The sequence below is a fragment of the Lepidochelys kempii genome, chromosome 18, assembly GCF_965140265.1.
Source record: "Lepidochelys kempii isolate rLepKem1 chromosome 18, rLepKem1.hap2, whole genome shotgun sequence".
NCBI classification, from domain to species: Eukaryota; Metazoa; Chordata; order Testudines; family Cheloniidae; genus Lepidochelys; species Lepidochelys kempii.
In genome coordinates this window covers 21158350-21175501 of record NC_133273.1, presented here as the reverse complement: position 1 = coordinate 21175501, position 17152 = coordinate 21158350, and the positions used below count along the sequence as shown (strand labels likewise).

At 46.5% G+C, this 17152-nt stretch overlaps 1 protein-coding gene across 11 annotated transcripts in view; it reads left to right on the top strand.

Moving 5' to 3' along the window:
- Positions 1–12889, top strand: part of MEGF6 (multiple EGF like domains 6) — a 255960-nt gene extending 243071 nt beyond the window's left edge. For 10 of the 11 annotated variants that reach the window (XM_073316362.1, XM_073316365.1, XM_073316363.1 and 7 more), the window contains 11 exons: positions 1682–1852; positions 2624–2752; positions 3407–3538; positions 5236–5364; positions 7085–7213; positions 7379–7507; positions 7731–7859; positions 9433–9561; positions 10341–10469; positions 11076–11207; positions 11749–12889. In XM_073316362.1, coding sequence (XP_073172463.1) covers positions 1682–1852; positions 2624–2752; positions 3407–3538; positions 5236–5364; positions 7085–7213; positions 7379–7507; positions 7731–7859; positions 9433–9561; positions 10341–10469; positions 11076–11207; positions 11749–11813 — 1403 coding nt within the window. In that variant the 3' untranslated portion in view covers positions 11814–12889. The remainder of the gene's footprint in view (positions 1–1681; positions 1853–2623; positions 2753–3406; positions 3539–5235; positions 5365–7084; positions 7214–7378; positions 7508–7730; positions 7860–9432; positions 9562–10340; positions 10470–11075; positions 11208–11748) is intronic. The other variant, XM_073316361.1, reaches the window with a different exon arrangement.
- The last annotated feature ends 4263 nt before the right edge of the window (positions 12890–17152 follow it).

Genomic DNA, 17152 nt, shown 5'->3' with positions numbered 1-17152 from the left:
TTCGCAAAAAGAAAAGGAGTACTTGTGGCACCTTAGAGACTAACCAATTTATTTGAGCATAAGCTTTCATGAGCTACAGCTCACTTCATCGGATGCACTTTCCACAGTATGCATCCGATGAAGTGAGCTGTAGCTCACGAAAGCTTATGCTCAAATAAATTGGTTAGAAAAGTTAGGTGTGCAAACGTGCACATACAATATATGCACAACTATGTCCCTAATCTATGCTTGCAGTTACCCCAATTGCATGTGCAAATTGGGTGAATGCGTGGGCAAATGCACCTATTTTGTCATTTGCACATGCAGTTACTGAATTTGTGCACTCAGTCAAGTTGACTAGCTGTCAGTTAGGTGTGTAGCTTGTGCGTTTATGCAACTAACTTCTCTATAATTCAGACAATGACTCTCTTATCTGGTTTTCATCTGCCTTAAGAACCAGCCTCTCACTTCCTCATAGATGACAGGAGGAAAATGGCCCTGATGGTGATACTATCCTGGCCCCCCAGCTCCCACTAAATGGTGCCAGGAATAATGCTTCCAAAAACATTTGGTGCTGTTAGAGAGAGAGAGAGACTTTCACACCAGATTAGGAAGAAGAGAATGTTTGTGCAAAGAGCAGTTTGTCGGCTCACAACTTTCTTTCTTCCCCTCTTCCTGCCTGGCTCAGCTATTCTCCCCGCCTCAGCACGCACTTTCTCCCTGTCCCGGATTCTGCCAAAGTTTCTGACCTCATGGTCTGTTGTCTCAAAGGTAATGGTGATGTCACAAATCCAACCGCATGTGCCAAGTTCAGCCCTGACGTAGGTGTGTGCTACTCTGCGGACTTCCATGGGAGTTGGAACTGTTTAGGCCAAGGCTGAATTTGGCCCAACTGACCTTATGACCTCGCTTTATGAACAGAAGAATCAGAAAATCCCTCTCTTAGAAACAAGCAAAGATTGTTACGGAGAGTGGCAAGGAGATGCTGAGTCAATGGATTGCCCAGCGGACTGGCGATTTTGGGAGATGGAGCCTTTCCCCTGGTGCTCACTGGTTCACTCTTGCCCAGAGCAGTGGTGATGAACACGTTATTGTCTGGGGACTGTACAGTGGCCAGGGTCACATGAGTTTATTCCCAGTCAACAAGTTTCCCCTTTGAAAGGTAAAGCAGCAGCACAGTTGGATCCCTTGTTGGTGGGCTCAGCCGAGAGGCCAAGGACTGACTGGGCTACAGAGATTAAATTCTCCTCTCACTCCTCAGCAGCCGTGGTACAGGGATCCTTTCAGGTCAGGGCTGAAGTGCTCCAGCCAAGCAGTGTTGGGAAGCTTGCCCAGCTGCTGCCCATGCTGTACCTCCTCTGGGGATGAACGAAGGGCTCCATTCTCCAGAGCTGTCAGGCTGGTACCTATCGCCACCACCAAAGAAAGGAAACTAGTCTGATCTATTTGATCCTGTTCCTAGTCTCGTTAGACCCAGCTCTGCAGCTGACAGATCCCCCCTGACTTGTCAAACATGAAGTGAAACATAAAACTTCACCCCCTGACATGAGAACACGAGAGGGACATAAAATAAACCTTTGCAGTTCTTTGTGCCTGGAGAGCATAGTTTGAATTGCCCTGTGTAATGAAACCAGACCATGCCTGTATTCATTCTGTAGCACCCCTTTATCCCCCACCTCTCTGTACGTTTGAATCTCTGCAGCTTGCCCGGAGGGTACGTTCGGAGAGGACTGTGCAGAGCAGTGTGCCTGTGGGGCTGGAGTCTCATGCCACCACATCACTGGCACCTGTGACTGCCCCACAGGCTGGAGGGGCCAGCGCTGTGAGAAAGGTGAGAGAATCACGTCGCCTCTGCATCGTCTCTGCTGCTCAGGTATCCAGGCTGTTCTCGTTACATTTCAGCCTCAGATGAAGTCACGGAGCCCTGGACGTTTTGGGAATGAGCCTGATTTCTCTACAGTAACAGACGAAGTAGGACTAGATGGCTCAGGGGATGGGCAGTGGGCTATAGAAAGAGGCTTGTACCTCAGTTGCTGTAACAAATGCTGCCGGCTGGCTGATGTCAGAGTTCGAGCCCAGCTCGCTCCCCAGTAGACAGATAGCCACAGCATTATTGGCACTGCTAGGCACCAAGACATCTCAGCAGAGGCCCAGGACTAAGTGGGTCACAGAAACTGAACTCCCACTCACCTCTCTCACAGTCTCTCCAGGCCAAGGCAGCTTTGGGGAAGTTTGTGTGGCTGGTGCCCCACTGTACCTATTCAGTTAAGAGGACTGTTTTCTTGGCTTGTCAGTCTGGCATCTCTCAATGCACTAGACAGAGAAGTGTGCCAAGGAAAGGGGGCCTTGGGATGATTGGGGGAAGCAGCCAGACTTTGAGATTTGCTCACTTACGGAGACATCGGCTTCTTAGCAACTCCTTGGACAGAAGGTGCCCAGTTGGGACATGACGTGTCTTCAGCTCACATCAGTGTTCAATGGGGCATTTCTTTCACGTTTCCAGGAAGGCTACAACAATATTGCATTAAACCTTTAATTACACTTTATTTTGGGGGCATAAAATTCCTGCTAGTGCTGGGCACTAGGAAGAATTCGCAAACCTTTTGTTTTGATTTCTTTTCCCCACCTTGTTTCCTTCCTACAGCCTGCCTGCCTGGTTCATTTGGGAAGGAGTGTGCCAGCCGCTGCGACTGTTCCCCAGGAACGCCTTGCAACCATGTCACTGGCCAGTGTGGCTGCCCTCCAGGATTTATGGGCCATGGATGTGAACAATGTACGGAGGAGGGAACAGCCCTTCTACGGTTACTAGCAGAGTCCAGGGAACTAGACGGCTCAATCCATTACTACTAAAAAAAAATCAATGCGTTGCCAAATAGCAGCTCACACTTTGGCAGGCAGTGCATGCCCACATAATCATAACAGAGCAAAAGGAGCCAAGTAGGAAACCAGAGCAGTATATTCCATCCAAAGGATTAGCAATAAATCAGAGTAAGACAGAGCTCCTGTGGATATGAGCAAGTCTGGGAGAGACAGAGGCATGTGAGCACATTATTCAGTCTGTAAGTGTGTGTATTTCAGATCTCTCTGTGCATGTGTGGATGCATGATTGCAGAGGGCATCTAGTATCTGAAAATACTTCCAGTCCTCTTCAATCCCACTCCTTTGTGCATCCTAGCGGCTACCCCCATGCTCCTCACAACAGGATACACCAGGGAGACTGGTTCCCATTTCCCCTTGCTTTGAGTGGCGGATGAAGACCATGCGCATTAAAGGCCATTCTAAATCATGGCTCTGGGTTTTGATACCAATAAGTCCTGCTCTATAGTGAAGTTCTAAAAATGACAATAAATTAGGGAGTAGGGTTTTGAGGGAGACCATGAGCCCCCACAATAATGCTGTGGTATCTTCATCTTCTCTCTTCCTACAGCCTGTCTGGCAGGCACCTTTGGGCTGAACTGCGCTCAGGCTTGCCAGTGCCCAGAAGTGAACCAAGACTGTCATCCTGTCACTGGGGAGTGTATCTGTGCGCCTGGTTATCATGGAAGAAATTGCCAACTAAGTGAGTTTGCTCTAACCTTTGTCTTCAGCATTGTCAGGGTTCATGTGACTTCACCTACAGCCTCTCTGTTGCATGGTAGCGAATCAGGGACTGTGTTCTTCATGCTGAGTGTTCCAAGGAGAGTCCATGGTCATGTATCAGGGCATAAACTGATCATCTTGTGGGGTCAGGAAGGAAGTTTCTGGTAGCATTCACAATTCCCTAATCAGAGAAGAGGGGACTCCACCTTCCTCTGCAGCACTGGATACTAGTTAAGGCCAGGAACTGAACTCCAGGAGCCTTGGGACAGCTCCAATATGGGACCTCCTGCATTCGGATTGGCTGTCATCCCAGGTTCCCACTGTGCTTTCCTTTCCCCTCACTCATGCAGCTTGAGATTTTAAAAAACATTTCCCAGGTTATGTCTTTGTGAACCTTGCCGGTAATGGGGAAAATGATTCTGCCCACACAGGCATTTTCTGTTCCCTTTGTTCCTCCATCTGTCCCTGCATACTCATACATCCATCCATCAACCCACACCCATACATGCACTTTCTCACCCCCATACACACACTTCCTCTTACTAATTAGTGAGTTTGTGCCATGAAAAACAATTTAATATACACAAGTGCCACATTCTGCCATTTCCCATCTAACCCATGGGCAAGTTGGCTACATAGTATGATCAACAGAGAATTTTGTACTGTTGTTTTTCTCTAAGTGTAAAACTCCTTGGATCAGTTTCCCTCTGCCAAGAGCAAGGAGGGCTATTTAGAGATGCTTTCACCCTCGTCCTTTTGACTGCGCAACTGGAGGAAGGGTGGGGATTGATGGGCACCTTATTGCAGCCCTCTTAAAATAATCTTCCCCCAATTTCATTTTTGCTCAAAGTTTTCTATGCAGTGTTTTTTAAAAATGTATTTTCACTGCACTAATAGCTTTTCCATTAGGAGCCTCCTTGAAAACCAGTGACTTAGCTGATTATTTTTTATAGTTCTATAAGATTTGGCTAATGCAAGATAAAATGTGGAATTCGGCCTGCTTTTGAGAAGCCAGTACCTTGGAGCTGTGAGCACTTCCCTGTGTTTTATGCTGTGCTTTGTGTCAGCAGGTGCTGGGAGGATGAAGGATAGCCTTGCGCTTTGATTATTTCTGTCACAATATGTGGGTTGTATCTAATCAAAACAGTCCACTCCATCATGCAGTCCATTAGGCAAGAACAGACCTGGCTTCCTGAATCTTCATCCTGCTGGTGTGCATGTCATGTCAGCTGGACCGGTTTCTCTGGCTCACCATGAGATCTTTGTTCAGATTAGTCAGGAAATCAGCAGCATCTCACTCAAAATAGACAGGAAATGACCTTCTCCCACCTCCTCTCACTGAGTGAAGTGAATTGGGTGGTGTCACTGTCTGGCATATATTCATACCAACACCATTTACTCATCAATGTCAATTGTTGTTTTATGAGCAAGTAAACCATGGTTAACAACGTCTCTACAAACGTTTATGTTGATGAGTAAATCGGCGGACCCCTTAGATTGCCATCATGCTACACACTATTTCGAATCATCTTACCTTGTCATCCACGACCTAGTGTTTAAATATAAAGATTGGGGAGGAGACACTTGCATTGTGAATGTCCGTGCATATGCCACATGATCAGTGTCTGGGCTTTGTCATTTTTCTAAGCGTTGGGTTTTTTTTAAATTTCCCCCCAGGATGTTCAGCTGGTTGGTATGGCCCCAATTGTGAGCAGCAGTGTAAGTGCAAGAATCAAGGACACTGTGAGACCACCACAGGGACATGTCAGTGTCCCCCTGGGTACGTCGGAGCTGACTGCAGTATTGGTGAGTGTGCAGCTTCCTTTGCCGCCATGCACATGAATGAGATGCTGCCCTTCAAGAGAGAGCAGCAGTTGTGATGCAGGCCACAGTCTAAGAACATTGCAGGTAGATTTGAAGCAGCACATTTGTCTTCCAAGTCAAGCTTTGCAAAACATTACACTGAGTATCTTTCACTGCCTAGTTTAGAGATGTCTGTTAGCAGAGGAAGTGCGGGGAGTGAATTCTCAATTACTACTGAAATGCATGGACCATTCTTTCTTCCTCTGACTCCCAGTGACTCCTGTTTTAGATGATTCACTGTCCAGAACTACAATAAAAGCAAAAATCCATAAGTTCGGGGTGTTTCTTACACTTGAAAGGTTTTAGACATTAAAGCGGAAGGGAGTCACACAGTAAATGTGCCACAAAACAGAATAATACCCCCTCTACACAATACTAATAATATCCTGAGCGTGGCACAATCTTGACAGCTTTGGTTCATCTTCTAAGAACAGATTCATGAAGCTTTTTCCTCTTGGGTTCCAGCAAAATGTTTTCTGTCAAAACCCCTGCAGGAGCAATGGTGACCCTGCCAAAAAGACCTTTGTGGAAGGGAATTTTCTTATTACTCATTGGGGGATGGGTGTTTTTTCTCCCAGCATTGTTATGGTTCTAATGATACATCAGCTAAACAAAGGGAAAGTGAATTGCTGCAAAAATTCAAGCTCTTGCCAAAATGGATTTTACCAGAGGGAGCTACAGCACCAGGTAGAAGTTTAAGATGATCATGATGTGCAGCCAGAGAGATAATTTCATGCTTCCTAACTGTCAGGGTGGTTAAGCACTGGAATAAATTGCCTAGGGAGGTTGTGGAATCTCCATCATGGGAGATTTTTAAGAGCCAGTTGGACAAACACCTGTCAGAGATGGTCTAGATAATACTTATCTAGTCCAGTCCCCTGCACTCATGGCAGGACTGACCTCTCAAGGTCCTTTCCAGTCCTCCAATTCAGGACATGAATCGCTCAGCTGCAGTGTCAGGAAGGAAGTCTTTCTCCCAGGTACAACACTACACCATTGGCTGTGTGCACTACTTTTTCTTCCTCTGAATCACACAGGAGAGGAAAGAGCCTGTCCACTATTACAGCTCCCAAGTAACTGATTTAATTTCTTGCTTTTATTGAAATAGAATCACTTTCTTGCTGGGGTTTTTTCTGCACCATAATTGCTCCCAGGTCTGGAAGTGCTGTATTAATCTGGCAGTTCACCCTTGCACCATCCCATTGATTGGCTCTGGAGCCTCCATTAAAATGCTTTCCTCCTCCACCAGAAGTGATCTAGATGGCTCTTGTTTTTTCTCTACCAAATCAGACCTAAGATCACACAGTTAGTGGCAGAGCCTTGAAAAGAATCCAAGAGTCCTGACTCCTTGTCTCAGAGCTCTAACCACCAGACACATTCCCCTCTAAGCCAAACCGAAGCCCTTCCTTTTCAGACTCATAGACTTCAAGGTCAGAAGGGACCATTATGATCATCTAGTCTGACCTCCTACACAGCGCAGGCCACAGAATCTCACCCACCCACTCCTGCAATAAACCTCTCACCTATGAGCTACTGAAGTTCTCAAATCATGATTTAAAGACTTCAAGGTGCAGCGAATCCTCCAGCAAGTGCCCTGTGCCCCACAGCCTGCTTCTAAGAATGCTAATGTCACCATCTCTTATGGAAGTGAATCCTCTCTTAGGCTGCCCTGTTGGTCGCTATGGCAAGGACTGCATGCACCTGTGTTCCTGTGGAGAAGGAGCCACCTGTCACCATGTGACAGGCATCTGCATTTGTCCAGCAGGAAGAACTGGTCCCAGCTGTGAACACGGTAAACATTAACCATGGTGCCATTTAACCAAGACTGGGTATTTCACCACCGTGGTTGGAGAGGGCTGTAGGGTTGGGTACAGGCAAGGTACCCCACCCCCATTGCTGTAGTGTCTGATCACACCCGGATTTGGGTTCCCACTCTCTCCTCCTTTGTCTTTTTCAGTCTGCCAGAAAAACCAGTATGGGGCAGGCTGTATGCAGACCTGCGCCTGTCAGAATGGAGGAATCTGCCATGCGGCCGACGGCTCCTGTTTGTGTGGGCTTGGGCGGACCGGGAAATTCTGCGAACTGGGTAAACCCCCCGGAGTGCTCCGGCCTGGCACCAGGCTGACAATCGTTAAACTAACAGAGTTTGTGTTTAGAATTGTTGCCCTCTTTGCCGTAGCCACAGGCGTAGCTGCGCCCTCCCTCGCAGGGCGCCCTGTGAGGCATGGCCTGGCCACAGGTCACTGCAGCACAGGACATGCTCGCCTATGAGCCGTGTGCCAATTACTCTCTGGATGTGTTCCCCGCAGACTGCCCACCGGGGAAGTATGGCGCCAACTGCCAGCTGAACTGTGCGTGCCGGAATAATGGGATTTGTGACCAAGTGACGGGCGCCTGCCACTGCCACAGCGGGCACTATGGGCACTTATGTGAGCAAAGTAAGTTCAGGCAGCAGAACTGCTGCTCCTTCTGCCCTCCGAGGCTGTGTTGTAAAGATGTTTAATGTGAGCACCAGGAGACATAAGGCAGAGGAGCCGAGCTGACTCGCGTAGGGGCAGTTTGAACATCAGAGCAAGTGAGAGGCCCAGTGGCCGGCCCCACACACACACACTCGCTCTCTCTCCTCCCCCCTCCCCCAGGAGGTCCATCAAGTCTAGTATCCTGCCTCTGGCAGAGGCCAAAACCACAGGCATCAGCACACTGGAAGAATTCTTGGTAATGCACAGGGCCAGCTCACTACTGCGCTGTCCTGGGGAGGGGTAAAAAGGAGGCATGTGGACAAAGCAGCTGGGTGATCCACTTGAGCCCTGACATGTGGCCTTTGTCAGCCTAGTGTTGGTCATAACATTGCACAGCCCGGTTGAAATTGCATTTGCAGTGTTTGTCTGGCAGCCCTGTACGTCACTAGGCAGGTTATCAGTCAAGTTAAAGAAGCTGTTGGTTTGAATGTCCTGTCCTTTGTGTGAGCTGGGATTGTGCACACATAAGCTGACCCACATTAGCAACTGCTTAAAAACAATCCAGAGTACAAAAAAGCAGCAACATGGTCCCTACTGGAATGTCTGTGTTTCTTTAGTGTGCTCAGGTCAGACAAATAGATCTGTTTTTAGGACCTCAGATTCCTTAGCAGTTTTGTGGGAAAGGCAGTGCTACGACACACCTGCATCAAACGGAAAGACTGGCTAGTTTCACACACTCATGGACTGAACAGACACCCTGAATTTATGGCTTATTACAACAATCTGTAACCCACCAACACACCTGTTTTGTCCTATAACTGCAGAGGTGTTAATGGGCCACGCTACCTTGAATGGTCCCTTAGAACATGTGCTTACTACTTATGCTAAACAATCTGTTCCCTCTTGCATTTAGCCCAGAGTACCATTCCCTAACCTCTGTGTGGCTCAATAGCTTGTCTCTCTCACCAACAGAAGTTGGTTCGATAAAAGATACCACCTCGTCTCTCACATGACATTTTGCATTTTTCACCTTAAATCTTCCCCTGTTGTTCACTAAAATGGAAGATGGGTGAAGAGTTTTTTGAGCTTACATTTTTTTGCTATTGAGATTCATGGAAAGAGTAAAACTTTACACTCAACAATCTTCCTGAATTTCAGGAGCTGACTGGATAGTTTTCAGGTCCTTTGTTCTGTGTTTGTACAGCGCCTGGTACAGTGGGGGCCTGCTCCATGAATGGGGCTCCCAGGCACTACTGTAATAAATGATTATTTGTGGATCTAGTGTACAGCATGGAGCTAAAAGGCAGACGGAGAGCAGTAGCCTGCTCTCTAGAAGGATAAGTGTCAGAAAGACCACTGGTTAATCCCTCCCTGCCCCTTCATAACACAGAGCAGGATTGTCCCTCTGCATCTCAAAACTTCCCAGTGCAAAGGGCTCATGCTTCCTCCCATGAGTTAGCAGGAGGGTGAGCTGCTGGGACCCCCAGCGAATAAGGCCCCACTGAAGTGCTCTGTGCTTACTAATGAACTTTCCAACTGGCTTCCTTCGCAGCCTGCCCTCCAGGTTTCCATGGACTTCATTGTCAGGAGTTGTGTGATTGTCAAAATGGAGCAACTTGTGACCCAGTGACCGGTCAGTGTCTGTGTCCTGCTGGCTTCCACAAAGACCGCTGTCAGAAAGGTATAGATGACTTCAGCGTATTTACAATCAAAAGGTGAAGTGTTGTCACTGCATACACAGGGCCCAGTGCTGATCTCTTATACTAGTGTGTAAATCTACTTCCAGCTGGCACCAAAGGCACTCAGCATTGGGGGGGAAGGTACTGCTGGCAAACAGGACATGTGTTAAGATAAGCTTAAAAGGGCTCTGGCTCAGTAAGTATGAGGTAGTATTCAAACATCAAACCCACTGAGTGAGTTCGTTCAGTAGTGCCAGACCCATTGTGGTGTTCTGACACCAGGGAAGGTGGAGACAGCAATGGAACCCTGGAGTTCTGCTCTGATCCCCGACAACATTTCTTCCCAGTGATTTCTTAGACACCAGTTTTCTGCTATCTTGAGCCAGTTGGAATGACTCAAATTTAGGCAAGCAGAGGCACAAAAATACATCAATAATCAAACAATTGTTTCTCCCTCCTCCAAAATTTGCTGTTTTGCACAACACTCTGTGGGGGTAATTACTAAACTGAGCCCACAGGGCCAATTGCCGAATCAGCTTCTGTCACACAGGCCTCCTACTAATGGGGTGCAGTCCTGGCCCTGCCCTCAGAGGGAAGAAGCATGCAGGGTTTCCCGGTACCTTGAGATAATTTCCACGTAAAGAAGATTGTCTCTTGTCTTGGGGGGGTGAGTCCCACAGGATTGGCTCAGAAATGGGAAGACTGGCTGTGTGGGGAAAAGCACTGGTCGAAGGGCTGAAGATCCTTGTGCTGCCCATCCCCCTTTCTCTTGTGCTCACAGGCTGCGAGGAGGAGCGGTATGGAGAGGGTTGCCAGCAGTTGTGTGACTGTGAAGGAAACGCACCATGTGATCCAGTCACTGGGCGCTGCCTGTGTCCGCCTGGAAAAACTGGTGCCAAGTGTGAGCTGGGTGAGCGTGGATTATTTGCAACAAACATAACAGGTGTCCAAGCGCGTAAGAGGGAGGGTGATCTAAGGACGGATGAGCTTTCATCACTTCCTGTCTGGGGCTGGGACTACTAAAGGGAGGGGCATTTTTGTGGCCTAGCCAGACGGCATGGGACTTGGTTCTTCTCGCACCAGCCGTACACTAATGCGAGAGGAGAATTGTGCCCGTTGGCTCTGTAGGTCACATTCATAAAACACAAGTACTGACATGGAGGACTGGATGGCTCCAGGTGTTCCTATGGGATGCGAGACTATTCACCTCTAGGTCTCCCAGCAGTGACTGAATGCCATGGTCCATCTCACGCTTAGTAGATGGGTGGCCCCCTGACCGCACACTCCTCTGCCCCGATAGTTAGCTGGAGTCAAGAAGCCAACAACTGAATGGAACTTGAACTCCTCTCTGGACCCTTGGGGTGGTCTAACAAATCCAGGGTAAGGTACAGCATCCCATCTCTCTCGTGGGGCAAACTGCTCCCTTACCTTTCACCAGCCCTGTGCTTAGTTCTGCAAGCTAACCTGCTGAAATAATTCCAGCTCCTCCAAACAGTCTCTGCCTTTTCCTCTCCAGACTGCCGCACGGATAAATTTGGCCCAGATTGCGCCCTGACCTGTGACTGTGGCCCTGTCAATTCTTTCTGCAATGCTCAGAATGGCCAGTGCACGTGCGTTAATGGGTACATAGGCCCTACATGTCAAGAAGGTAACCTCAGGCAGCAGTTCTGGTATTTCCATCGTTCCCACTGTCACCCCACACCAGTAACTGATTGGGGCAAGATGCAAAGGGTTGTGGTTTAGTGCTTTTAATATGAGGGCACCCCCCAGTACTGTTATGCCCTCGGGGTTTTGCAGGACTAACACAGCCTAGTGTAGACACAATCCTCAGCTAAAGCAGCCCTATGGCCTGGACCTGACAAGCTCTCACCCAAGGGGTTTCCCTTAGGCAGGTAGAGTGGTTGAGCTTTCAGACACGGAGGGTGTGACTGCAGCCATACCCTACACTAGGGTGGGTACCAACAGCAGCGACACGGCAGCTGTGTGGGGCTAGCTGGGGCATGCCTTCCTCAGGCAAGTAGATACATTAAAGCTAGGTTGGGTATCTCTACCCTGCCTAGCATAGAGAAAACCAATGGCATTTGAGTAGGTATGAATCAGTCCAACAGAGGGCAGTGGTGGAGAGGGCATTCTGCCCTACACACCTGAGCCTTCTATAAGATCTCACATTGTTCTCTCTTCTCTTGTAGCTGTGGCAGCTAGAATATCCTACCTGTTCTCTCCCAGGGAAGTTTTCCAGCCTGTGAAACATTAGGTCATGCAGCCACCATGTTCAAGGAAAACAAGAGTCAGCCTGTAAACAAGCCCCTGGTCTTTCTGCTGAACCTGTCTTAGCTAACACTAACCACACAGGAATTCAGCCTAAGAGGTTTGAGGCTATTGCACACAACTCAGCAAGGAGCCTGTGAACAAGTGTGTAAAAAGTCACACACCTGGGAGAAATGCTGTTGGAATTTCATGCTCAACAAACTTTGGGAAGCATTTTATTTTTACTCTATCAGAGAGATGCAGCAGTTTTTTCTCCAATGGGCAATTAGTGGACTTCTGCGCCTCATCCTCTAATTTTTTTTTATTGTCTGTGTGGAATTTTAATCAAAATACATATTTATGTAAAGATATTTATGGGAAGATGTACAAATGTGTTTTCATGCTTGGTAGCCAAAGACCCCGAGCCCCAGGGTGTGGAGGTGCTGCATCACTTGATTTTTGAACTTGTGAACAGTCTTTCCTTGTAGTTTACCACTGGCCACGGTGCTGTAATAAAATAAACATTCAATAAGTTGGTCATAAGAGCACTCACATTTAAGTTCCAAAATGTACTGTAAGTCCTGGTTCCATAGAGGAGCATTTGATACTCGTGGGTGACAAGGACTCCGGGGATTGTGCAAACTTTGTTAAACTAATGAGACTTGACTTACATGTGACTGCTTCTTCCAGCAGCACAGGAAACACCGTCTGGTTGGTAGTAGTCTGTATATAAAATAATGGGCTGGAGTAGCATCGTAGATCAGACTCAGTGTTCGTAACCTCGTCTTTCCAAGGAGCTGAGCTACTAACCTGTTTATCCTTGAGATGTTTAAAGGCAAGTTTAAGGTGTTTTGCACTCTGTTCCACTGCACCAACTTAATAGAGTACACCCTCCCTCTCCACAGCTGGGTACAAGAAACTTTGTTGCTTTAAAAGAAATATTAACTTAGCTGCTCATTTGGTGAAAAGTTATTTATTTATATATGTTCTATTCTGTACTCCTTTTGAACTGATGAGTGCTAGAACACAGTATTATGTCAAAAACAACATAAAGTGGTATCTGGTTTGAATTATAATAAAAGCTAAAGGGAATATGATTTCACTGCTCAATATCTCCAAAATACACTTAGGCCCAAGCTGTGTCCCTAATTGAATGCATAGGAAAAAGCAATACGAAACACTGTGCTCTGTAGTGCAATTCATACCACATCTACCCATCTGCAGTTCAGTTTGTTCTTGGTGATGTCAGCACACAGTCCCAACTTCACTTTCTTCCTGGGAATCTTAGCCAGAAACACTGTAAGTGCAGGAAAATTAACTTCAAAAATGACACTGTCCAACTACAACAAGATCCTCGAGGATGAGGGTTCCACCTTTCTTGTCTGCCACTACATTCTGTGACGGAGACACACTTATACAACTGAGCTAAGAACCCTTCGTCCGACTAACAAATCTGGTTGTGCATTACTGGCAAAAGGGGTTTAAAATAGGTCAGTACTAAGAAAGCACATCACATAGGCAGCAGGCTTAAGTATAGCTCTGATGTTTGTATTTACCAATCACAGATAGTTTACATTTATTAATCACCTTTTTTGTTTTGTTTTAATTATTTGACAGGTTTACAAGCTACTACTAAACAGCACTGAGCACTTTCATGTAACTAGGAATCACATCTCTCTAGTTTTAGAGGCAATATAAACAAACGTTGTCTTAATATAGAACGTGATAGTCTGACAAACCCTAATTGCCAGTGTTGTAGGAATCATGTGAGCAGCTGGGCCAGACACCAAATGACCCAAGTGTGTTGTGGGCTTGCGACAGCTCCCAAAAGGTAGTGAAATGTTTCCATAAATGGTGGTTTTGATAATAAGGGCAGGACTTTCAACAGTACTAAGCATTAGAGATGGGTGGGAAATCATTTTCCAATCCCAAATCAGGCCAAAAACGTTGAAATTAATAACAAAATGCTTCATTTTGATCATTTCAAAAATTGTTTAGATTTTTTTCCTTCTCTTTCTTAACTTGCTTTTCTGAACCAAAAACTCGTGTCATTTTGAAAAAGGCCTTGCAGGAACAGATCAGTTTCAGTGAAGTTTTCCGTTCAGGGAAAAAAAAAAGTTTTGAGGAACTGGCATTTTCCAACAACTAGCTTAACTCTGCTCCCATTGATGTTTTGTGCTTTTGAAACCCTGGCCCCAAATGTTCTTCACAAGCTGTGCTAGGACAGGACTTCTGCAGGAAAAGTTAATGGAGTCTTTGACTGAACAGCTGTGATTAATTGACAGAACTGCAGGAGTTTGTGCATTCCATAGCCTAGAGTTGAGCACAAGGGACTGATGCAACTTGAATGGTAGTTTCATTAGTTATCGGAAGAGTTTACACCAGCTGTGCTGACTACAGCAATATCATCACGGCTAGGGCTCCGTTTACCCTGCGAACCTCCCCTGGTGGACATCAGTGTGTCTACCCTAACTAGGGGCAGCAGCACACGGGCAGTTCCATGTTTTGCCCCCAGGTGCCTACTGAAGTCAATGGCAAAGCTCTTGGTGCCAGACTCGGGCCCTGATCGTTTAAACACCACCTACAGGGTAAGTCAAAAACCCAAATCTAGTTGGATGCAGGCACTGCCTACACACGTAGTGGAAGTGTGGGCAGTTTCACTCCATGCATCTGAAGAAGTGGGTTTTTTACCCAGAAAAGTTTATGCCCAAATATATGTAAGTCTTTAGAACTGCCCCAAACCAATAAGGAGGCCAGGGGCATCTTAGTTTTCCTAAGGAATCCACCCTGATTGTGAAACTCAACCAGGAATGTGAAAATATCGTGGCCACTGACTGACTTCACAAAGTGGTGATATTTCACCTTAAAATACACTGCTGCTAGGACAAATGTCCTAGTCCTCACATGAAAAGACTATTGATTGCAGCGCTGTTAATGCCAGATCTTAGAGACACAGTAGGTGAGATAATATCTATCTTTCTTTGGACCAACCTCTGTTGGTGAGCGAAGCTTGTGAGCTTACCCTAACCCTTTGCATGTGCGCATCCTTGAGACCAGGCACAAGTCAACGTAAGGCTGCTGGGGCCAGGCTCTTGCAGAGAAAATTGATAAGATCCCTTCTGCCAATGATCCATTGTGACAAAACTAGTGTGGTGCTCAGATGACAGTGGGCCTGTCTGAGGGAGTGAGAGGCTGCTACAGGCTTGAATACAAAGGGTTGAGAATGACCATTTAACCTGGTGGAATTATTCTGCCTTTTGTTTTTGTGAAAGAGGAGGCTAAGTCTTTGAACAGGCAGTTTGGGACCAGGGTCTGAATTCTGAATATTGGGCAGATATTTGAAAGCAATTGGTGATCTGCATGTTTAATTGCTGTGCTGGAAATTTGTCACGGTGTCTGGTGCACAAAAGGCAATGCAGACACTGAAAACAAGCTAGATGTGTTTAAAGAACAATCAGTGACCTAGTAAGTAGGACCTGCTTTATTATATTATTACTGGTAACAGTGCAGGTTCATCAAGATCACTGGGTAGCCAATGATTTTCATGTAGATGGTAAAAATGTTTCATGGTATATTAGATATTTAATATTAAACTACATACCGCATAGCAAAGCATATCAAGGGTGGGTCTATCAGTGGCTACTTCGTCACATACACAAGCCCCTGCTCTAGGTGTCCTGAAACCTCCGACTGCTAGAAGCTGGGACGAGCTGACTGGATCACTCTCTGGGAAGCAGCTGGCATCGGCCCCTCTGGGAAGACTGGAAACTGGACAAGATGGACCATTGGTCTAACTGTGGCTGTTCTTATGTTACGCTACTTCAAAAGGGGTTCTGAAATACTTAAAAAGCAATTCCGGGAGCGTTTGGGGCCAGTTGCTAACTGACACAATGTAAATAAAAGTTTAGAGCCCTGGCCTAAGCAGCAGAGGGTTGACTTGCACCTGAATGTTGTTTCCAAGCAAAGCTCTGGGAAAGCAGAATCAGGCCCACACTAACTTTTTGCAACTCAGAGAAAATTGTATCAGTGATAAAACAAGGACACTCTTCATTGGCTGCAGTACTTCATCCCAGACTGAGCTAATCCACTCCCAGAGGCATTTTACTGTTAAAAACCAAAGTCAATCCTCTGAGTCAAGCCACAACTAATGGACAAATGTATTAGACTGGAAACGAGGAACTTAATATTCCGTTTCTTAATCAGATTTGCAGCTTTCCATTCTCTTGGGAGACTAAGCTGGAGCCTTTCACTGCCCTGAGAAAGATAAATCTGTTGTCCAATGTCAAAACTAGCAAGAAGCAAAACATTTGTTTCCTGACTTCCATTCAGCACAGTGTGCTGAGTTAGGATCACTGTGGTGTGGACCTGGAGGGCAGATAACACTTAGTCTCAGGAACCAAACAAAACAGCTATCATCATACATCATGAGCCAGAACAACAGTCCGGGCACGCTGAGTTTTGAATTTCACGTGAAATCCACAAAATACTCTTACTTTAACATCTTGTATTCATTACCTGCCAGAAGCCAAAACATTCAGTGAGTGCACAGTTCCAATTCTAGCACACAGAGTTACTGTGATTTAGTTTTAACAAATGACCTGACCCTTTGTAACAACTGACAAACAACTTGCACACATTGAACATTTCAGCTGCTCCCAGCACTTGACGAAGACGGGTCACTATTACCCTGATTCTAGAGCTAGGGAAACTGAGGTTGTGTGATGCATCTAAAACTTTACAACATACACAGGAGTTCAACACAGGACAGAGTCAGGGGGTGTTCTAGGACACATCCGTCTCCGCTGCTTCTCTTACCCCCCTCTCATTGCTTAGCTAAGGCAATGCCGCCTTCCAGCTAGAACCACAGAACAGACGCGTCTCTCATGCGCAGCCGGATCATCGGAAGGGGTGCATTTAGAGTTACAGTGGTGCTGGAATTACGATAAGGTAGGTGCCCAGGAGGTTGAAAGACTGTACTCAAAGAGGAGTTACCCAAGGTTTGCTGTCAAGCTATGGGCATCCCACACTAGTCGATATTTTCGGTAATGACTTGGAGTGGAAAATATGCTTCTAAAATTTGCAAGCAGCACCAAGCTGGAAGGGGTTACGAGCACTTTGGAGGACAGGGTTAGAATTCAAAATGACCTTGAGAAATTGGAGAATTGGTCTGAAATCAACAAAATGAAAGTCAATAAAGACAAGTGCATGGTAATTAAAAAGGGGGGGGAAATAAAATGCAAACTCCCCCATGGGGAATGCTGGGGGAGGTAGCAGTACTGATCCCAAGAAGCTGGATTATAGTGGGTCAACCCGGTGATGCAGTTGTGACAAAAGCGAGTATCTGGG